General features: G+C 37.3%; 4 protein-coding genes across 4 annotated transcripts in view; all 4 read right to left on the bottom strand.

Moving 5' to 3' along the window:
* LOC129907272 (focal adhesion kinase 1-like) overlaps positions 1–23,628 on the bottom strand; it is a 237,538-nt gene that overhangs the window by 192,195 nt on the left and 21,715 nt on the right. The gene's annotated exons all lie outside the window — the stretch shown is intronic.
* Positions 9,623–10,150, bottom strand: LOC129907259 (uncharacterized). Its single transcript, XM_055983379.1, has one exon. The coding sequence runs from the start codon at positions 10,148–10,150 to the stop codon at positions 9,623–9,625; it is 528 nt and encodes a 175-aa protein (XP_055839354.1).
* On the bottom strand, positions 10,209–13,604 carry LOC129907249 (uncharacterized). The gene has a single exon (XM_055983367.1). The coding sequence runs from the start codon at positions 13,602–13,604 to the stop codon at positions 10,209–10,211; it is 3,396 nt and encodes a 1,131-aa protein (XP_055839342.1).
* LOC129907242 (uncharacterized) lies at positions 21,755–23,296 on the bottom strand. Its single transcript, XM_055983355.1, has 2 exons — positions 22,535–23,296; positions 21,755–21,835 (listed from the first exon to the last, which is right to left on the bottom strand). Exons 1-2 carry the CDS (start codon positions 23,294–23,296, stop codon positions 21,755–21,757), a joined length of 843 nt encoding a protein of 280 aa, XP_055839330.1.

Genomic DNA, 23,628 nt, shown 5'->3' with positions numbered 1-23,628 from the left:
ATTTATACATTTTACAATTTGATAGAAAAAGCAAATAAAAGAAATTAGAAGAAATAAATGAAATTTGAAAAAATGTGTGACGTAACGTAATGTCAAATAAATTGAAAATTCGTATTTTCTAAAAGCCCAATTTTTGAAGTGCCGAAAGAATGCAGAAAGTCGAAAAATGGACAGTTTTTAAGATAACGGTTTTTTTCCGATGACTATCTCAAACCTTTTATTATGATAATAACTCTCTATATTGCGTTTTGCGTTATTTTTTAGTGAAATTCATAGGTTTTTAAGGTCGCTGAAACCGAATCCGAAATCTATTTTGCCCCATCACTTCGGGTTTTCAAGATAACGGGAGAACAACAACAATAACAACATACTAAAATTTCAGACAATTTCACCGAGGGCCACTTCCCATACAAAATGTGCGGGGTCCTTTGTAAAGAGTCGTATTTTTTAAGTGTATGGAGTCGTTTAATTAAATAAAAAGATTCGAACTTTCATTTCAAAATAATCCAACTTAATAAAATTTAAACTTACTAACTAAGTATACAAATTTCGATTGTAGCCATGAGGCGAAGATGATTATCAAAAAAAAAGATTTTGGGTTAAGCGTTCTATTTATACATTTTACATTTTGATAGAGAAAGTAAATAAAAGAAATTAGAAGAAATGAATGAAATTTGAAAAAATGTGTGACGTAACGTAATGTCAAATGAATTGAAAATTCAGAAAATTCGTATTTTCTAAAAGCCCAATTTTTGAAGTGCCGAATTTTTCGAAGGCTATTGTGCTACTTTTTGTGGTGCACTACAGAAGTGAGCATTTTACAATCTTACTTACATAAGTTTTACTTCTACCATAGCGTCGAACTTGTCGAGTTGTAGAAGCTGAGTAGGGTCAAAGAGTCTCGAGAATTTTTTTCTGCAGAGGAGTCCCGAAACCAAAGGACGCTTCAACTCCCTTTACCTTACCTCTTCTCCTCTCCCCTCCCGGCGGTTGATGGCTTTCGTTGGCCGCCATTACCCATATCGTCAGCGTGATGTTACGTTGCCTGACGAGACTACCCCTTAATTTCCCTCCATCTCCCTCCAATCCCCCCATCTCAATTCCCATTGGGCTGGATCAAGGTGTTATACGACCCGTGCCGATGATCAGCTTGGCTGAGAGCCCAACTCAAAACTAGCTCAGTCGCAAACGGAGTATCCGGATACCTGGCGACCTCCGGATTAACTAGCCTATTCTGTATATGCGAATCTCTGTGCAGAACGACCTTTTTTCTTCGCTAATCGTGGGTTCAAAAATGAATGAAAATAAAAAACAAAAAGGCAGATGAGACCGGTTCTTCTTCTAAACCGGGCGACGGCGCGGCGCATGCGTTGCCTGTCGTTTCTCCTGTGATTCGCATCAGTGAGGAGGTTGTGGTTAACCGTGGCCCCCCATCTGATGTAAATCACAACGAGAAAAACAAAACGGTGGAAACACCAAGTGTCAGTAGTAGGAAGGTTGCGCAACGTGGCCTTCCCACTACTAAAAAGAGTAAACCTCTCCCTGATGTGTCTCGTGCGAGCACATCCAATAAGAAAAAACCATCAAAGTATCGCTATAAGGAGAAGCGGGATGCGGAGAAGGTTTTGAAGGGCTCTGGAAATGCGCTGGAGTCTGGAGAAAATTCGAAGCTTTCCGCAAGGATTAAATGGGCTAGAAAAATTCTAGATAAGACCAGCGGCGACTCTACGTCAAAGCGTGGTCGGTCACTAGAAGAGGTCATTCCGGCACCCAAGCGACCCCGAGTGCATAACACCAGCACTTCCCAAGTTAATTCTAACTCCTATAGCGATGCTCTCAAAGGCAAGATAGTGATTGCGGTTATCGATAGGAGCGATATAGATGGCACGATAACCTCTGATCAATGGCACATGATAAGAGTGAAGCTCTCGGCAGGCTTCTTAGATATTATGAAGGAAAATCCTGGACCACCTCCGCTTACAAGCGATGGCGGTTGGCATCAAGGCCATGTCAAACTTATCGTGTGTGATGATCAGAGATCGTGCAATCTGTATAAGCTAGCTGTTGACAAATTGGGTGAAGTCTGGTCAGGCGCGAAACTCGAGGTTGTGGCAAAGGAGGATATCCCTTGCAGACCTAGAGCTAGGGCATGGATTCCGGAACCCTCGTGTATGGATGATATTCTCCAAATAATCAAAATAAGCAATCCCTCCTTGCCTACTCATGACTGGAAGGTCGCAAAGCTTGAAGAGGTTAAGGGTCTTTATAGAAGCGCTATAATCGTTGTCAATAAGGACTCCCTTGCCCTCTTAGCTCAGACAAATGGTGCGATTCGGTTTGGTTTTGACCACATCAACCTAAAAATATATAAAAAAGATGAGTTGGGCGCTGAAGGCGTTCCAATACAACCCCCTGAAGATGTTCCTGTGGTTGAGGGTGCAGATACATTGATTACCTTCCCATCTATGGAAGACCATGTATCTGATCCATCCTTGAATATGGAACAGTCTTCTCAAAATGTCGACAGTTTGGCCGCTATGGAAACTGAAGACTCAGTTTTAAGTCCTCTGAATGAGGATGAGCTTTTAAACTCATCCTCTGAGTTGGAGGACGACGATATCACCGTGGTGGAGGTTGATCTATCTAGCCAAAATGATGCGGCTAGTACAGATTAACCTTCAGCACTCCATCAAGGCTTCGGCCTCCCTAATCCTCCGCCTAACACAACAAGCGGAAGACATCGTCCTTATCCAAGAACCGTGGATTGTTAAATCCATGGTGAGGGGACTAAGGACTCCTGGTTACTACATACTGTATGCAACGGAAAAAGGTGACCCCAGATCTTGCATTCTAGTTAAAAGTAGCATTAAAGTATTTTTACTCCCTAGAGACATAACCGCAGCCAGGCTTGAAACAGCCAAAGGCTTATTTTGGCTAGTCTCAGCCTATCTTGGACATGATAATCTTGGCCCTCTCCCGGGACAAACCCTGGAAAAGATAATCGCTGAAGCTGAACGGCAGAAGATAAGCCTCATAATTGGAAGTGATGCTAACTCCCATCATACAGTTTGGGGAAGCACTGATATAAATGATAGAGGTGAGTCTCTATTTAACTATATACTCGGCACTAACCTTATTGTAAGTAACATTGGGAATGACCCCACTTTTATTACTAAAAACAGACAAGAAGTCCTAGACATAACTCTTGTCTCCGACAGTATTGAACATATGATCACTGATTGGAAAGTATCGAAGGAACACTCGTTCTCTGATCATCGATACATTCAATTCAGCCTAGATGTTGAACCTCCTAGCCGGATAAATTTTCGTAATTATAAGAAAACCGACTGGCCAAAATACAGGGAAACGCTCAAAAACATAGTTAAATCTAATTTTGTAAGTCCTCCCTCTAATATATACGAACTTGACAGTAAAGTCAATGATCTCACTATAGCTCTGAATAACTCTATGGAAATCTCGTGTCCACTCACATATGTGAGGGGGAAAAAGAAACCACATTGGTGGAATTCCGAGCTCGAACCGATTAGGAAAAGCTGTAGGAAGCTTTTCAATCGAGCAAAATGCACCAGAAATGCCTCACATTGGGACTCTTATAAGGACTCCCTAAAAATATATAAAAAAAGATTTGAGGAAATCCAAAAGATCTTCTTGGAGAAAGTTCTGTAGCAATATAGAAGAAACCTCCGAAGCATCTAGATTAAGAAAAATCCTCTCAACCAATCCAATGATGCCTAGCTACTTGAAAAATGCGGATGGCTCTTGGACCAGTTCTTGCGAAGAATCGCTCAACCTACTTCTTGATACTCATTTCCCAGGAAGCACTCAAACTGTTAGTAACGTTACATATAGTATATCTGAAAACGTTGTAACTTATCCACAAGGTCTGATCACAAGGGAAAAACTGCACTGGGCAATCAATACCTTCAAACCATATAAATCAGCAGGACCTGATGGCATAATACCAGCCGAACTACAAAATACTAGTGACATTATTTTGCCCATCCTTGAGATGCTCTTCAATAGCTGTCTGAAACTAGTTTATATACCTGTAATATGGAGAGAAGTGAGAGTTATATTTATACCCAAAGCAGGAAAATATTCCCATGTAGAACCGAAAGACCTCAGGCCTATCAGTCTATCATCATTCCTTCTCAAAACCTTTGAACGAATGATTGATATCCACTTAAGAACAAGCATTGATACTAGACTCCTGTCTATGACACAGCATGCTTACTACAAAGGGAAATCGGTGGAAACAGCTCTCCATACACTGGTAAGAACCATCGAATACTCCCTCCATCATAAAGAGTATACTATGGTTGCCTTCCTCGATATACAAGGTGCTTTTAACAATGTCAATACATCTGCAATCGCGTCTGCACTGTCATCTCTTAAGGTGGAGGAGTCGCTTGGAGAATTGATCAAACAAATGCTAACTACAAGAATGATCAACTCAAAGCTGGGTGACTCCTCTGCAAGAAGATCTGTCAGTAGAGGGACGCCGCAAGGCGGTGTCCTTTCACCCCTCTTATGGAACTTGGTAGTAAATGAGCTGTTGAGAAACTTAGAGGCGGAGAGTTACAGAGTGATTGCATATGTGGATTATATTGCTATTGCCGTATCAGGAAGACACCCCAATACGCTTAAAGATCTCTTACAACATGCCTTAAACAAGCTAACAAGATGGACTGATCGATGTGGACTAGATGTAAATCCCCACAAAACAGATCTTATCCTCTTCTCCAGGAAATACAAAATTCCTCATATAGAACCCCCTTCCATTAACGGTATACCACTTAAATTCTCTGACGAGGCAAAATATCTAGGTCTGATCTTAGATAAAAAGTTAAGCTGGAAACCTAACATTCAAGAAAGAGTTAAAAAGGCCACAGTGGCACTCTTCTCATGCAAAAAAGCCATGGGAAATAAATGGGGGATTCAACCTCGAATTACTCATTGGCTCTACACAACAGTAATCAGACCGATTCTAACTTACGGTGTGTCAGTATGGTGGACTGCTCTAGATATTAATGCTAATTGTGTTAAACTAAGCAAAGTCCAACGTTCAGCCTGTCTGTGCATAGGAGGTGCACTTCGCACAACCCCTTCCGCAGCACTGGACACGTTGTTCCATCTAACACCCCTCGACATATATGGCAAACAAATGGCTGCAAGTACAGCTATTCGTCTCAAAGCCTCTTCACAATGGATCAATAATAACATTGGTCACTCCAATATTCTGAACTCTTTCGGATCAATACCAAGTAAAATAGACTACACCATCCCGCAACTGCAATTTGATAGAAACTTTCAGGTAACCATCCCCTCTAGATCAGTCTGGGAGGATAGGGAATTCCTGCAAGATGATTCGATCCATTTTTACACGGACTGATCAAAAACTGAAGATGGAGTTGGTGGAGGTGTATACTCAGACAGACTAAATTTAAGTCTCTCATTTCGTCTTCCAAATCACTGTAGCGTGTTCCAGGCGGAACTTTTGGCAATAAAAGAAGTCCTGTCTTGGCTCAAAGAAAACGTGGTATCAAACAGTGATATCCGTATCTTCTCAGATAGCCAGGCAGCCATTAAATCTCTTGATTCTGTCTCTACCAATTCAATAACTGCCTTTAACTGTCGTTCATCTCTGATGGAGATGGCAAAGCAGTTTAACATTCACCTTTGCTGGGTGCCGGGTCATAGAGACATTTCAGGAAATTGCAGAGCTGATGAACTTGCCAAAAGTGGAACAATGATACCATTATTACCAAATAAGGTCAACATAGGTATCCCCATCGCTAAGTGTAAACTAATGCTCAAACAAGATGCTACAAATAAAACAAACCTTAGGTGGGATAATCTCACCACTTGCATAGCGACTAAACAGATCTGGCCAATACTGGATCTGAAGCGCTCTAATCGTTTAATATCTCTAAGCAGATCACAAATCAGCTCCGTAATAGGTGTCATAACAGGACACTGCATAATAGGCAAGCACGCAACACGCCTAGGAATATATTCCAATGATTTCTGCAGAAGCTGCATGGATGAGGAGGAGGTGGAATCGATTCTACACCTTCTCTGTGAATGTCCTGCGTTATCTCAAAGACATAGACTCCATTTGGGAGAATTCTACTTTAACCCTTAACTATAGTGGTGGGTCCAGGGGACCCACATCAACTTTTAAAAAGTTAATAAAAACCGTTGAAAATGAATTTTCTCTTTTTTTTTTTTATTTTTTTATTTTTTTTTAAATTGTTATCTTTTGATGCTTAAAAACAAAATTTATAAAAAAATTCAATTTTGTATTTTATTTTATCATTTCAAAACACCACAAATTTTCACCACTATAGTTAAGGGTTAACAATCCTAGGGAGTTGGCAAATATAGACATAGGTAGTCTCGCTCGCTTTATTAGAAGCTCTAAATGGTTCAACGAATAGGAAGAATTAACATTAAAGATTCATTGTGGTATCACAAGGGACCAATCATGGTCTAAGTGTATCAGCTCTCCAGCTGATAGCCACGTTAACCTAACCTAACCTACATAAGTTTTAAAGTAAAAGTTTAAAAGTAAACTCATTTTTCTAACTAAAATACCACTGAAAACTTACAAAAATGTGTTAAGAACCTTATCGAATTCCAATCTGTCAATCAATCTGCAGTCGAATCAATCTGCATTGAAAAAAATTTGCTATTTTTCCGGAAGATTCCGGAAGACTCGATCTGAAACTCTTTTTGAGACGGATTCACATACATTTTCACACACTATAATATACAATTGCAAAACGTCAAACCAAACTATAATTTGGGACAAAACAAAATTAAATAAACCAGAGCCTTTAAGCCTGAACTACATAGAAACACAAAGTGAAAAAAGTACAAAAATGTTTCTAATTTTTCAAATAATTTAAATTTTTAAATGTCACATCAATGAAATTGTTTTTGTTATTTTGGACTTTAATTTACTTTTTATACTTTGTTAGACTTTGTGTTTCGATGCAGTTATAGCTTTATTGGATAAATATAAAGAAATTTAAAATATGAAATCATTTCAAAATAGTAAAAAATATTTTGTTTGATCTGTCACTAGGACACACATAAATTTACAAAAAAAAATTCCTACTAATTGAATTTCCTAAATAGCCAAAATATTTGTGCTCCACATATCATCCGAACCGAGTGAACCGATTTTTTTTTTTTATAGGAAAAGTTTTACACATTACAGGGCTAAAATTTGAAAACAAATACTTGGAAAGGCGGAACGAAGTCCGCCGGGTCAGCTAGTCTTATATATCTCCTGTGCGTTTGTTTATGACCCTACTCCTTCTAAACGACTTGATAGATTTTTATGAAATCTGATGGGTGTGATAAGGTCTATCCGAGACAGGTTTTGTTTTATAATTGGACCCGATAGGTGGCGCTATTGTCAAGTTATATGCAAATTCGGTATTTGGGGTCGAATGAATTTCTATATATTTGAATTTGAATTTATTAGCATATGTAAGCATTTTAAAACAAATAGTTTTTTGTAATACTTAGAATATAACGGTTAACACTTAATTATTTAACAAAGCATATTTAAAAAAGATATATACATTATAATTATTAACAGAAGTTAATATAAATTAATTAAAAAAAATTTAGTCAACTTATAATTCTACATAAAATACTAGAAAGAAAAAGTTAAAATGGGTTTTAGAAATATTTTCAGTTTTTGTAAAGAATTTTCAAGGAATTTTCAAAAGTGTTGTAGTTATCTAGTGCTCTCAGGTTTGCGGGCAAGGAGTTCCAAAGACCAACAGCGTGCACAAAGAATTGTTGTTTAGAGTTTCTAAATTTAAAGGTAGGTACAATGGGAATATTGCTTCTTTGTGATACTGGGAAATTAAGCTTTTCGTAAAGGTAGTTTGGAGCTTTTGTATGGACAAGTTTAAATAGAAATGCTAGTGTAAGAAAATCTATGTATTTGTTAAAAGGCATATTAAATACACTACCTGCCTGTGCAGAAACATGATCGAAACGACGTAAACCATATATAAAACGGGCTGTGTTGTTAAACGCTACTTGAAGTGTGCGTTTACTAGCACTGTCCAAACAGCAGAAAATCGGGCTTCCGTAAAAAAGGGTTGGTAGGATAAGAGTTTTGGCAATAATCATTTTCGTTGAAACCGGAAGATAACTTCCAGAAAGGTGCAGAACCCGCAGAGCAGCATAAATTCGACCGATTGTACTTGCCATGATAGGGTTTGGTTAAAGATTACACCAAGATTTTTTACTGTTTTAACGTAGTTTAACGTTGTCCCATCAAGTTCAACCCTAGAAAATATGAAATATCAAGAGCAGTGCTATTAATAACGATTGCCTGGCATTTATTTAAATTAAGTTTCAGACGATTTTCTCTGGACCACTGTCCTATACGCATCAGATCCTCATTTATTCTCGCTGTTGCATCCTCAACCATACCTATTTGATAACTGAAGTGAATTTGCACATCATCTGCATACATATGTATTTTACAATGCTTGAGTATCAAAGGTAAGTCATTGTTGAACAACGTGAAAAAAAGCGGACCTAATATTGATCCCTGAGGCACACCGGAACGAGAAGAGAGAAAATCCGAGAGCTTAGAGCTCGCATAAACTGCCTGAGTTCTATGGCTAAGGTATTTTTCAATAAGGGACAAAGCTGAGTTTTCTAAAAAGAAAAGGTTTTTAAGTTTATTCAAAAGTATTTCGTGCGAAACAGTATCAAAGGCCTTAGAGAAATCCAATAAGACCAGTGTAGTTACATAATTCAATTCGCTGCCGTATGTCGTCGATTATCTTTAGAAGTGCAGTTGTGCAGCTGTGTTTTGGTCTAAACCCTGATTGAGTAGGTGTTATCAGCCTATGGATTTCTGTTAAAAATGCAAAGCTTTACAAAAAAAAAAGACTAAAGTTTTAATTAGCAAAGGAAATATATTTTAAAGAAAAAAAGCACGACTTCTTCCAAACCACGTTTTTATAATACAATGACGTTTCGTTCGCTTTTGACGTTTTTCTTTTTATTGACATTTTGTTGGTGGCAAGGCTGCCACTTGTTATTTTATCATTTTTAAGTACTTCTCAACATTCCGCCCACCTCGTCCAGTTATTGTGACGAAACATCTGGCCGCCCACCGTGTTCATCAATAGGGCTGTTGTCAATTGGAAGCAAAACCAACTTGGAGATAGCTCGTTTATATATTGATGACTGTGTACGAATCGTAGCAACCCGTACAAGATTGTCTTCACCAGTATGTACCTCTAAGGCACGGCCAAGTGGCCATTGAGTGGGTGGTAGTCGTTCATCTCGGACTAACACTAGGTCGCCCACTTTAATATTGGTTTTGGTTTGTTTCCACTTACTTCTTACTTGTAGCTCATGAAGGCACTCGCAGTTCCATCTCTTCCAAAAATCCTGATGCATCTGCTGGAGCTGCTTCCATCGCGTTAATCTACCTGTTTTGATTTCGAGTAGGTCTGGTTCCGGAGTAGCAGTGATGGGACCCCCCACCAAGAAATGCCCCGGAGTCAAAGCAGTTAGGTCATCGGGATCATCAGAGAGGACTGAAATTAAATAATTAATTAAGTACCGCTGCAATTTGCCTGAGAACGGTATAAAACTCCTCGAAAGTCAGAGTTGCATCTCCGATGGTTCGCCTTAGATGGTGCTTCATGCTTTTGACACCAGCCTCCCACATGCCACCAAAGTTTGGAGAGCCTGGAGGGATGAAGTGCCACGAGACACCGTGGCAAGAGACGGAGCGTGCCCCTTCTTCTAGCTGTTTTCGATAGGCAGCAAAACCTGCCTTCAGAACTGCGTTTGCACCAGCAAACGTCGATGCACAGTCACTATAGATGCTAGAACTGTAACCTCGTTGGGCAAAAAAGCGTCGTAAGGCAGCAAGAAATGTTTCGGTGGTCATGTCACTGACGAGCTCTAGATGAGTAGCTCTAGTGCTCAGGCAGACAAAGAGAGCTATCCATCCTTTGTAGCTAAGATGGCCTCGACCTTTACTAGTTCGAATTGCATAGGGCCCCGCATAATCTAAACCAGAATGCTTGAAAGGAACTGCAGGTGTACAGCGAGCAGTGGGAAGATTTCCCATAATCTGGTTAGTGGATTGTGCTCTATGGCGAATACAGGTCACACATTTGCGGATGAACTTATGAACTGCGACACGGCAGTCGATTATCCATCTTCGAGTCAGACCAGCAGTAAAGAGTTATTGACGTCAGTGGCAGTGTTTCGAGAACTTTGAATGCCAATTTTGAGGCAAGAAGTGCTCCATTGAGTTCCAAACATGGAACAGTAATTTTCTTCAAAGGCGCCACTTTAGTTTTGGCCATGAGGATCGAAACCTTAATGTCACCGTCAAAGGTTTGAACTCGTAGGTAGGCAACAGCGGCATAAGCGGAGGTAGACGCATCCGAAAAGACATGTAGTTGGCAACTTAGTGCGTTTGGTGACGAGAAAACCCATCTGGGAACTTTGATGTGATCAATCAGCGGAAGCTCTTCACGAAATTTAGCCCAGTTTTTCTGGTGCGGCTCTGGAAGTGGATCGTCCCAAGATATACCACACAGCCAAAGTTGTTGACAGGTTATTTTTCCAGTAATTACTACTGGAGCCAGAAGACAAGTTGGGTCATAAATTTTGGCAACATCGGACAGTTGCTGACGTTTTGTGATTGCTGATGAAACTTTGGTGACGTTCACCTTATAGCCTATGCAATCACTCTGACAAAACCAATAAATACCAAGCGCTTTTGTTTCTCGATCCAAATTTAGTTCGCAGCAACTGTCACTTAACTTCTCAGTCATGTTAATACCTTGTAGAAACTCGTCAGAATTTGAGTTCCATTTTCTTAACATGAAACCTCCTCGTTGCAGCAACTGCTGTAGCTCTGTTTGTAGTTGTTGAGCAGTCTCAACTGAATCAGTTCCATGAAGACAGTCATCCATGTAAAATGATTCCCGTAATACCTTTGCAGCTTGAGGAAAGTCAGCTTCTTCATCATCGGCCAGGGTATGGAGAGCCTTAATTGTGACATACGGGGAGCAGTTTAAACCATAGGTGACCGTAAGTAATCTGTACGTAACTGGTAATCCCGCTTTATCTGTCCAAATTATGCGCTGCATATCGTCATCGTCTCGGTGGACAAGTATTTGCCTGTAGCACTTTTCAATGTCTGCCATAAATCCAATTCGATGCGTCCGCCATTTCAAAATTATTGCTGACAGGTCACTCTGCAGTTTAGGACCTACATGGAGACAATCATTAAGTGATTTACCTGATTTGTACTTCCTAGCGGCATTGAAAACCACTCTCATTTTTGTTGTCGAGCTGGACAACACTTCTGGAGACACTTCTTCGTTCACAGGTTCCATGTGCCCGAGTTCAATATATTCTGACATAAAATCTTGATGCATTTTTTTCAATTTTGGATTGCGATTTAGGCGATATAATTGGTGATGAAAAAGCTTTTGAGCGTCTCCTTGAGAGTTCGCCAAACTTTCAAGATCGATGGAATCCTTAAACGGGTACTTGACGATGTATCGTCCAGAGCTGGTCCGTTGCACCGTTTCTTCGCAGTAGAGTTCATCTTGTGTCATCTTGGAAGAAGATTCCACATCCTCGTTTTTGATAAATTTCCACATACACTGAACTAAATAAGCGAGCTCAGCCTGCGAAAATGCACAAAAACTCGTTGACAACTCTCTAGTTGTAGATTCGGGCAAGCGTCCGTAGATAACCCATCCTAAATGGGTACGTTGTGCTACAGGAGCACCAGCAGATGATGATTGTATAATTTCACCGTGTAATAGAGAGCCATAAAGGTCAGCTCCCAATATGACATCTATAGAGCCTGGCTCATGAAAATTTGGATCAGCCAGATCAAGGTCCAAAAATTCACCAAAAGGTTTGGTGTCAATACGCAGAGTTGGCATGAGACGACCCAAACGAGGCAAAATTAGTGCTCTGCAGTTTATTTCAAAACCTGTTTCTCTGAGAGAGCTCACAGAGATATCCACCAAACCTGTTGACTTAACAACACTCGACCCTCCAACCCCAGTCACCGGCACAAGGAGCCGCGTTCGCCGAAGATGAAGTTGTTGCACTGCATACTCACTGATAAAAGACGCTTGAGAGCCGCTGTCTAACAGAGCTCGAAGTTTTAGATAATGTCCAGTAGCAGATCTTACTCCGATTTGAGCTGCCGCCAACAGAACCGGTTGTAATTTTACCAGTGATTCTTCGTCGCCAGAATAGGTGTTGTTTGTTTGCATATGGTTTGTGCTGATGTTGGGTTCTTGAGACTGAATGCTATCGTGTAACATTGTGTGATGCTTTTGATGACATCGTAAACAGGTAAACTCTGATGTACATTGTTGTTGTACGTGATTAGCTTTTAAACAATTCTTACACAATCTTTCTTTCATCACGAATGTCAGCCTTTGTGTTGCCGTTTGCTTTCTGAAATCAGGACAGAACATTAGCACATGCTTTGCAAATAATTTTGGGCATCGGTTGGAATTTGCTTGATGGCTGTGGGCTGGTTGAGTTGAAGTTTGTTTTTGATTAGGTGTCTTTGGATTTGCTCGAGAGAATGAGGCTGAAGTATCAGGTACTTGTCCACCTGACCCCGAGCAAGCGACCATTGCATCAAGTCCTTGAAGACGGTTTTCCAAAAACTTTTCCAGCTGCACGTAAGTGGGAATGGAATTCGGGCTCTGAAGTGAGCTTTCCCATTCTCTTATGGTGAGAGGGTCCAATTTTTCAAAGACATGCAGAATCAACCAATCATCCCAATTTTCTGTTGGACGTCTTAGTCGCTGTAGAGCGCGAACGGCTTCAGTGATTCCATCAAGAATACGACGTAACAACACGGATGATTCGTTAGACATAGTTGGAAGGTTAACAATATCGCGCAGATACTGTTTAACAAGTTTGCGTTTGTTGTCATAGCGATTTTGTAAAATATCCCAAGCGGTTTGGAAGTTGTCTTCACTAATACGAATATTTTTTAACACCGCCGCTGCACCTCCCCGAAGGCTAGAATTGAGGAAATGTAGTCGTTGAACGTTGGACAGTGTTTTTTCATTAATGACGCAGCTGGTGAACATGTCTTTGAAATTCAACCACTCATCAAATGAACCGTCGAAAGTTGGAAGCTGAAGCGGGGGCAAAATTGATTTGATGTTGTTGTTCCCGCTTACCACAAGACGAGTCGGTGTTGAATGAGATATCGTATCATTTGCAGTAGTAGAAAGCTCTTCGATGACGTCGTTGAGTTCACCTAAAGCTTCACAGTAAGCTGATTCAATGTTGGCAAAACGCTCCTCAGAGAGAAGCCTTTGAAGATCTTTTTCATTATCTTCTGTTGCCTCAATTAATGAAAGACTGTCGTGAGCATCATTGAACTTAATCCAACAGTCTTCTAGAAGTTTTCTCCTACCAATGAGGTAGCCTTTAGTTTGCTTGGCTTTGCCTACCTTTTGAAAATTTGAAGAGAAGTTACAAATCAATTTAGCAATTGATTCTTCTTTGGCCAGTGCCATTGTTATCAGAAGAACACTTTTAAATTGGATAAATGAATATTTAACGCGGAGGAATCAGGTTCCCCGCAAGGGATGCCAATGTTAAAAATGCAAAGCTTTACAAAAAAAAAAAAGACTAAAGTTTTAATTAGCAAAGGAAATTTTATTTTAAAGAAAAAAAGCACGACTTCTTCCAAACAACGTTTTTATAATACAATGACGTTTCGTTCGCTTTTGACGTTTTTCTTTTTATTGACGTTTTGTTGGTGGCAAGGCTGCCACTTGTTATTTTATCATTTTTAGTACTTCTCAACAGTTTCTAAAAATGTCATAATCTATCGACTGACGAGCTTTTCAAATGCTTTCGAAATGAAAGGTAATATAGCAATTGAAAAACTCATCACTTCTAATATAGTTTCTGTCAACCACGGCACCAGCATTTATATTAGTCGCAGAACTCACGAACTGTTTGTTAAGCTCATTCACATCGCATTCATCTTCAGCATTATTTTGTTGCTTCGATATACCAAGAGATTTGATATTTTTCCACAGTTGTTTTGACGATAATTTGTGGAATTTGGAAGCAAAAAATTTTCGTTTGGATTTTTGTGTTTCAACATTTACAGCATTTCTAAGGGTTTTATAATTTAAAAACAACTGTGGTAGTCTGAACCTTTTCCAACGTCTATACGGAGAGTTTCTTTTCACAATTTGTTGTTGGATATCGTTAGTGTACCACCCTAATTCAGGGTTTTTTATTCGGATAGTTTTTATGGGTACGAAAGTTTCAAAAAGATTGTTCACAGTCTCAGTGAAATAGGTAACTTGCTCATCGACGTCAGGAAATTGGTAGATATTTTCCAAGTTATAGGTATAGATACTACAGTACCTTGCCATATTATTAGGCCCAAGCGAAAAAAATACAATTTTTCGGTTCAGTTTTTGCTCAGTTTTTAAAGTTTTTGTCGAAATATCTTGAATTTTTTTGCTCTCATTTACTTGCACATATTATGTAGATTCGGATTGACTTGAACAAAGTTTAAAAATTCTTACTTTTTGATAAAAATAACGTACAAAAGGGGTAAGCTCCAAAAAACGTACCCTGTGGAATTCACGCCCGGATAATTACCAGACCGGTCCAATACTTAATTTCTTGTACCGAGGAATAACGTGACATTCTTAACTTTATGGCAAGGACCCAATCTTGAATAAATATAGAAGCTTCGAGCCTCGAGCCTATTCCGAAATCGTAGAATCAAAACGTTCCCAAGCTCCTTTTTGTATTGGTCTGGAGTTATGGCGTTTTCCACAATATAAAAAGAACCTCATCCTTTCCCTGCGATAGTACAACAGCCAATAATGACCAGAGGATGTTTTTTTATTGGAATAATGTACTTTGAATAGCTGTGCTCGTCTAGTCTTATAAAAAAGAAAAAAACTACCCCAAATCTAAGAACATTTTTTACTTTCCAGGCGATCAGGTCTTCTATATTTATGCAAGTTGTGATCCTTCCCATAAAGTTAAAAATGTCACTCTATTCCTCGGTACAAGAAATTAAGTATTGGACCGGTCTGGTAATTATCCGGGCGTGAATTGCATAGGGTACGTATTTTGGAGCTTATCCCCTTTTGTACGTTATTTTTATCAAAAAGTAAGAATTTTTAAACTTTGTTCAAGTCAATCCGAATCTACATAATATGTGCAAGTAAATGAGAGCAAAAAAATTCAAGATATTTCGACAAAAACTTTAAAAACTGAGCAAAAACTGAACCGAAAAATTTTATTTTTTTCGCTTGGGCCTAATAATATGGCAAGGTACTGTAGGTACTTATTAAAGACTGCATATCAATAGACTGAAAATCTCTAAATGAGATAATTTTAGTTGCTGGTTTTGAATCAAGATTTACATTGTAAAAAGTGACAATTAGGTCGTGCTTAGAAAAACCGAAGTTCCTGGTTGCCCATAGAAGTTAACATAATCTATTTTGTTGACTAAAAACACATCAAATAAAGTAGAACCAGAAGATGTAAAATGAGTTGGGTTTTCAGTGTTAATAGGAAAAAGGCTAAGAGATAACAGATTATCATTAAAAGTTTTAACCCTAGAATTTTGATTATCGAGAAGGTCAATGTTTAAGTCCCCAGCAATAATAATATGATTATAATTAGTTGAAACTTCTTCTAAGACATCCGAAATAGAACTTGAGTCCGTTATGCTGGGTGGTTTGTATATTACGCCAACCAGACATTTGTCAGTTTTAAATGGAACCTCTATGAATAGAGACTGCATGCCATCATTTCTATCAGCTGTTTCAATAATCTTACTTTTTAAACATTTTTTTATGAAAATGGCTACACCTCCTCCCCTGGAAATCACAGGATCAGACCGAAACACCCTATAGCTACCTGTGCATAAAATACTACTGTCCACTTGTTCATTCAACCATGTTTCCGACACGCAGATAATGTCCATTGCTGAATCATTGAAAGTACTTTTGAATTCATCTAGGTGTTTTTGTAAGCTTTGAGCATTTATGTGACAAATAGATAATCCACTGTATCTTTTTCGAAAAATATTCAACATTGTATTAGTATTGTTCAAATTTGTATTACTGCCGACCTGAGAAACTCCACCGTTATTAACTGCACTCATAGCAGTTGAACAAAAATAATCGCCCCTTTAAGTCCAGACAACCACACTGTAAAAGAATTAATTTCCTGAAAAAAAATGTTGAAAATATTTCCCATCCATAACAAGAGCTGTAGTTAAAAAAACAAAAGGAATCTATAATAATGATTTGAAAAAAGAAAAATAATGAAATGATTTTAGAACGAGAAGTTAATAAAATAAAAACTAGCAAAAGAAATAAATTAAATAAGTAAAATAAAAAAATATAAAAGTACTAATTTTGTTCCGACGGCGCACGGTTGTCCAAAATGACTTATCTCGTTGCAAAAATCATAACTTTTGAACGGATTGAGTTAGCGGTACAATTTTTTTTTTTATTTGAAGGACATTTCTAGGGCTGTTATACCAATAAATTTCAATAAAATTATTTCACAGGGTGTTTCGGAATCATCGGCCAAAAATAGATTTTCTTTAAAAAAAAAGTTTAAATTAAAATTGGTATGCCATTTTGTAGAAATCACTAATCCACATTTAAAAACAAAATTTCAAAAAAATACAATGTCCCGTTTTCGAAAATTTTATTTTTCAAAAAAAAATTTCAAAATTTTTTTAAAAATCCAAAATTTATTTTTTTTTAAATTTTATTTTTGGCTTATATTTGAGTTATATAAGTGCTTCTTCACAAAAAGTTTCGTTGAAATCGAATAAGCCGTTTCGGAGAATATCGGATTTGAAAAAAAAACGGTTTTATGGCAGGTACCGTAAAAAATCCATTCGGTTCCATGCATTAAGCCGAATAGGGTATGTGTACCAATCAATTGTTGATCCAAAATAAAAATATTTAGCTGCGCATGCTTGCGCACTGCCGAGATTTTGTACTTTGAAAAAAAAATGAAGGCAGAAGGAACAGATTTTCTTTAAAAAAAATGTTTAAATTAAAATTGGTATGCCATTTTGTAGAAATCACTAATCCACATCTAAAAACAAAATTTCAAAAAAATACAATGTCCCGTTTTCGAAAATTTTATTTTTCAAAAAAAAATTTCAAAATTTTTTTAAAAATCCAAAAATTATTTTTTTTGAAATTTTATTTTTGGCTTATATTTGAGTTATATAAGTGCTTCTTCAAAAAAAGTTTCGTTGAAATCGAATAAGCCGTTTCGGAGAATATCGGATTTAAAAAAAACCGTTCTATGGCAGGTACCGTTAATAATGATTTTCCAAAAAAATTTTTTTCATTAGAAGATAGACCTTGTTTTCAAACTTACATTTGAATTTTTTAAACAAAATCGTTGTAGCCGTTTTTGAGCAATTACAGCTTTACTGAAATTGGTGTATGACAAGTACCGTTATTTTTGGCCCAAAAAAATTAATTCCAAAAACCCCTCTGGAGGGTCTCCAAAAAATGCTACATACCAAATTTGAAGTCAATCGGTCCATCCGTTTAGGCTGTAGATCCTTATACAGACAGACAGACAGACGGACTTCCGGGACCAACTTTTTTGGCATGCTCTATAATCGTAATATCATGGAAAAGTGTAATCTGAACTTTTTTTTGATGTGAATTAGTGATTTCTACAAAATGGCATACCAATTTTAATTTAAATATTTTTTTTTTTAAGAAAATCGGTTTTCGGCCGATGATTCCTAAACACCCTGTAAAACAATTTTCTTGAAATTCATTGGTGTAACAGCCCTGGAAATTTCCTTCAAATTAAAAAAAAAACTGTACCGCTACCTCAATCCGTTCAAAAGTTATGATTTTTGCAACGAGATAAGTCATTTTGGACAACAGTGCGGCGGCTCTGGTTGCTCTTCATTGCAGATTGGTAAAGTTTGTTGTTCATCATTGCAATTTCTTGTAGTTTCATAGTTGTTGTTTTTCTTTTGCTCTTCTTCGTGATGATTATGGGCGCTTTCATAAATGCATGGTTGCGCAAGTCTGACGAATGCAAAGCTTTCATCACTGCAAATGACAAATGTCAGATGTTCATAAATGCAAAACGCAAATATTTGCAGCGCAAATGTGCAAATGAAAAAATTCTCATGCGCAATGAATTTAGACTTAAAGAAAGAAGAAACATGACGTAAAAGATGATACAGCTTTTCTTTGTTTCTCAATTCTGTCAAAATATTAATTGGAAATTCAAAGTTCAAGTCAAAATAACAAAAATAGCCGCGAATTTCTTGGAAATAATAAATTTGTAAATATTGACAGAAATGTTTAAAAAAAAGTTTTTACTTGCGATATAGGTACTATATATCAAGTTATGCATTCGTACAAAAAAAAAAAGTTGAGATAACATTTTTCCAAGACATTACGATGGTAGAGAATGCCAAAAAAGTGGGTCCCGGAAGTCCGTCTGTCTGTCTGTCTGTCAGTCTGTCAGTCTGTCTGTCAGTCTGTCTGTCTGTATAAGGACCTACAGCATAAACAAAAAATACCAAGACTGGAAATTTTCGTACGTCTTTCCCCCCGAAACCCTTTTGTGTACAGTGCTGTCTGTGAATATATGTGAAAACCACCACGTTGGTAAATGACGTTAACACGCACACATTTATAGATTCACGACATTTACCACACATTTGACACGAACACAACGATAGGTTCACGACATTCACCACACCTTGCAGCTTGTAGGCTAACGTCAGTTGACCGCCGAGTTTCCAGTCTTGGTATTTTTTGTTTATGACCTACAGCCTAAACGGATGGACCGATTAATGTCAAACTTGGTATGTAGCGTTATTTGTCGACTCTCCAGAGGGGTTTTTGGAATTAATTTTTTTGGACCAAAATTAACGGTACTTGTCATATACCGATTTTATTAAAATTGAAATATCTCGAAAACGGCTCCAACGATTTTGTTTAAAAAATTCAAACGTTAGTTTTAAGCTAAGGTCTACCTTTTAATGAAAATTTTTTTTTTTGAAAATCATTATTAACGGTACCTGCCATAGAACCGTTTTTTTCAAATCGGATTATCTCCGAAACCACTTATTCGATTTCAACGAAACTTTTTGTGAAGAAGCATTTATATAATTTAAATATAAACCAAAAATAAAATTTTGAAAAAAATAATTTTTGGATTTTTAAAAAAATTTTGAAAATTTTTTTTTGAAAAATCAAATTTTCGAAAACGGGACATTGAATTTTTTTGAAATTTTGTTTTTAGATGCTGATTAAAGATTTCTACAAAATGGCATACAAATTTTATTTTAGAACTTTTTTTCTAAAAAATTATTTATAAAAAATTAGTTTTTTAAAAAACGGCTCTAACGATTTTGAAAATTTTTTTTCTAAAAATGCATGTTAATATATCAATCAAAACTGCATACTTGTTTTGGAGGGCAATTTGATTTCAGATTTTATTTAATTTAAAAAAAAAAACGAATTTTATTTTTTTTTCCAAATTTCTATATAAAAAGTCTTAAAAATTTAAGCAACTTTAACTCTAAGAGCAAGTTCGTGCGACCCAGTCGTGCATTTTATTTTTTCTTAAAGGATGGAATTAAGATAATATATTGTTATTTTAGAGAAGAGGCTGAATTGCAACTTAAAAAATTTGACAAATGACGCAAATCAGAAAAAGTGTTCATAAATTCAAAGTAAAATACATGCGCAAATAGTTTTTCTGACATAAGTCTGATCGCAAATGACCGCATGTAAACAAAGCAACCATGCAATTATGAAAGCACCCTATTATTTTTTTGTTTACGATTGTTGACAATTGAATTGATTGCATCCACGGTGTTAACTGTTAAAGGTTCTTCGTTACTAGTTAATTTAATGTAAACAAATCCATTTGCGGTAAACACAGAAAAAAGATCGTGCTTTCGCCTTAGATGAATTGCTTGACGTAGTATAGCTCGGTTGTTTTTGGTTAGGCTTTCGTGGAAATAAATTGGAGTGTTCGATTCCTCGCCAATATCACTAAGCATTAAATGTCGCGAATTTTTTTTACGAAAATCAGCAAACGCTTTTAGTGTTGTGTTTTTGTCGTGTGCGGTGAAAAATTTAACGATTATAATGGAATCTTCTCTATGGCTTGCGCGAAAGATTCTACACAATTTTGGTGGCTGATAATCCAATTTGTGACACATGGTGTTAAAGGTGATTTTAAAGTCTTCTTCTAGTAGTGTCGGTATTCCGATTAGAATGGCGTCTGTTGCTAAATGTTTGACGTTTATAGCTTCAATCTGTGCCTTTAAACTTTCGATTTCAGTGTTAACCGTGTCATTTGGAAGTAAATTGTTTTGATTATTTTTGTTTGGTGTTGTCGTATTAATCTTATTTACTTCCACCTCCAAACAGTCGCACCTGTCGAAAAGTGTTTCTAATGCGGTGACGCGATCATTCAGTTGGTTAATATTGAAGTCCATATCTTCAATCATCTTCATTTTTTCTTCGATGGCAGTGATTCTTGTTGCTAAATTTTCTTCCATCATTCTCAACTGTTCAGAAAGTGAGACACCCTGAGATTTTATTTTAGCAGGATCTTCAGTTACGTCATGTGTTTTTGTTGTCGATGACTTTGGAGAGTCTTTTGCATTTTTCGCCGTCCCGGATCGAGTTATTATTTGTGATGCAGGTGACGATGACGACATTGATGTTGATGATAATGGACGTGGAGAGTTTGACATTTTCGTTAGTTTTGTGGTGTTTCCTCTATTCATTGTTTATGTGTATGTAAAGCTTTAAGTTCAATTTCAACGGATGTTTTATGGGTATGTAGCTATGTAAGTAATGTATGGTTTATTAAACTTCAGCAAATCACAAAATTAACAAAAAAAGATTTCAATTAAACAGAATAAACTAATGCCAGTCATATCGGATTCGGCAGAAATTCGTCTGATGCCTTTACATGTTCTTTCTGATTATATTTTGCAAACAAAACAAGGTTAGATTGTGTAAATTGGTTAAAAAAGAGAGAGCACAGAGAAATACTTCCGATCGCTAGCACATCTCGAATGATAAGGTTCATTCGAGACAGATTTTGTTTAATAATTGGACCCAGTAGGTGGCGCTGTTGTTAAGTTATAGGAAAATTGCATATTTTGAACGATCGACTTGTGAAATTTTGTGTATGTGATAAGGTTCATTGGACACATTTTTTGTTTCATAATTGGACCCGGTAGGTTGCGCTGTTGTCAAATCTTAAGAAAATTGCATATTTTAAACGAACGACTTGACAGATCTGATTTGAAAGACTGTATAGATTTTTGTGTGTGTGATAAGGTTCATTCGAGACAATTTTTTTTTTATAAATGGAACCGGAAGGTGACGCTGATGTCAAGATATAAGCAACTTCAATATTTGGGGTTTAAAATCATTCAACTGTCTTAAGTTGGACTTGACTTCATGTTACTTGGCTTTTAAGATGAAATTATAATCTAAAGCACACTGGTAACGGGTAATGAAACGGGAGAATGTGTCGACCAAAACCAATTTTGCCCAATTCATCAGCTTTTTTTAAAATTTAACTTAGGAACACATTAAAGGACCCCGCACATTTTGTATGGGAAGTGGCCCTGTTTCGGTGATTATACACTCGAAACTAGAGACTTACTTGTGCCCTTATTATAATGCTGCTGCTGCTGTTGTTTGCGGCGTCGTTCGATTGACTATGGTGGTTGGTGGATATTGTGTATTTCTTTTTTAATTGTTCGTTTTTTGTCTTTAGTTAACTGGGTTTTGTTCTTTATTATTTAATAAAAAAAAACACTTCTTTTTTGTGTTATATGAAAATATATAATATTTATTGAACCTTTTAGATTAGTTGAGTATTAATTAATTTTTACTTTTTTAATATAAAAAGAAAAAAAAGGATTCGAACTTGCGCCAAAGAAAGTTATAGAAAGAATGAAAAAAAATGAATGTCAGTGATGACTGAATAATGGCGGACAAAAAGGGAGGAAGGGCAGCCAACTGCCCGCCACAAAAAACACGACGAAACAATATTTGGTGATGCCAAATATTGTTTCGTCGGGGATTTTGTTTAAGGGTACGTTAACATTACTGCCCCCCCTTGGCGTAAGTCGCCAAAGAAATTTTAAAGCATTCAATTTTTAAAAAATTATGATTATGGTTTGAAATTAAAAAAAATGAAATTTGTTAACGGCGTGAGGCGCCCAAAAACAAATTTGAAAAACAGAGTATTAATAAAGCTTTTGTAATTTTTCAAACATACTGATTGGCATATTATAATATAAAAAATTTTAATGATACAAAATATGATGTTGTTATTTAAAGGGCAAAACAGAAAGTTTTACCACTGGGCGTCTAATGTCCCCGTATTGGGTTTTGAGCGTCGCCACCCTTACTCTTCTATCAACACCGGGGTGTACTTGTATTACACGACCAAGGCGCCATTCAGTGGGAGGAAGAATTTCGTTTTGAACTACGACTAGATCATTTACCTGGACGTTCTCTTGTGGCGATTGCCATTTATATCGTTGATGAAGTTCTTTGAGATATTCGTCTTTCCATCTACGACAAAATTGTTGTTGAAGGCATTTAAGTTTTTCCCATCGGTTAATATAAGACAAATCGACAAATTCCGAATTTCTTTCAGGAAACATTATGAGCGGACGTCCACAAAGAAAATGACCTGGAGTCAAAGCCAAGATATCAGAGGAGTTATTTGACATGGATGAAAGTGGACGCGAGTTTAAACAAGCTTCAATACGAGCTAAAATTGTGGAAAATTCTTCAAATGTAAATCGTGCACTGGTCCCTAATCTTCTGAGGTGTTTCTTACAGCTTTTCACACCGGCCTCCCAAAGGCCTCCCATATGTGGGGCCCCAGGCGGAATAAAATTCCATTTAAGACCTTGAACACCATAAGCGGCACGAGTTTCTTGGGGAATAGTGTCGAGGAATTTCTTGAACTCTTTACGTAGAATTGCATCGGCACCAGTAAAATTGGTACCGTTGTCCGAATAAATTTGTGAGGGCAAGCCCCGTCTTGCAGAAAATCGAGCAAATGAAGCCAAGAAAGCTTCAGACGAGAGGTCGCTTACAGCCTCTAAATGTATAGCCTTCGTGGAGAAGCAGACAAACACACAGGCATAACCTTTGGTCATACGGCAATTTCTTGCATTGAAACTTTTGATCACGAAAGGGCCCGCGAAATCAACTCCTGTAACGGTGAAAGGAGGAGAATAAGTGCATCTTTCAGGGGGCAAAGCAGCCATAAATTGCTTGCATAGTGCTTTTTTATTGATAACACACGTTTTACATTGGCGAATACAGAGCTTGATGAGATTTTGTAGTCTAGGGATCCAAAAACTTTGACGTAAGAGTCGTAACATTAAGGAATTGCCACCGTGCAAAGAGATTTCATGAATAAATTGAGTGAGAAGATACGAAAATCTAGCACTATGAGGCAGAATGAGTGGGTGTTTTTCATTGTAGG

Source organism: Episyrphus balteatus, chromosome 1, assembly GCF_945859705.1.
Source record: "Episyrphus balteatus chromosome 1, idEpiBalt1.1, whole genome shotgun sequence".
Classification (NCBI taxonomy): domain Eukaryota; kingdom Metazoa; phylum Arthropoda; class Insecta; order Diptera; family Syrphidae; genus Episyrphus; species Episyrphus balteatus.
This window is presented reverse-complemented; position numbering and strand designations above follow the sequence as displayed.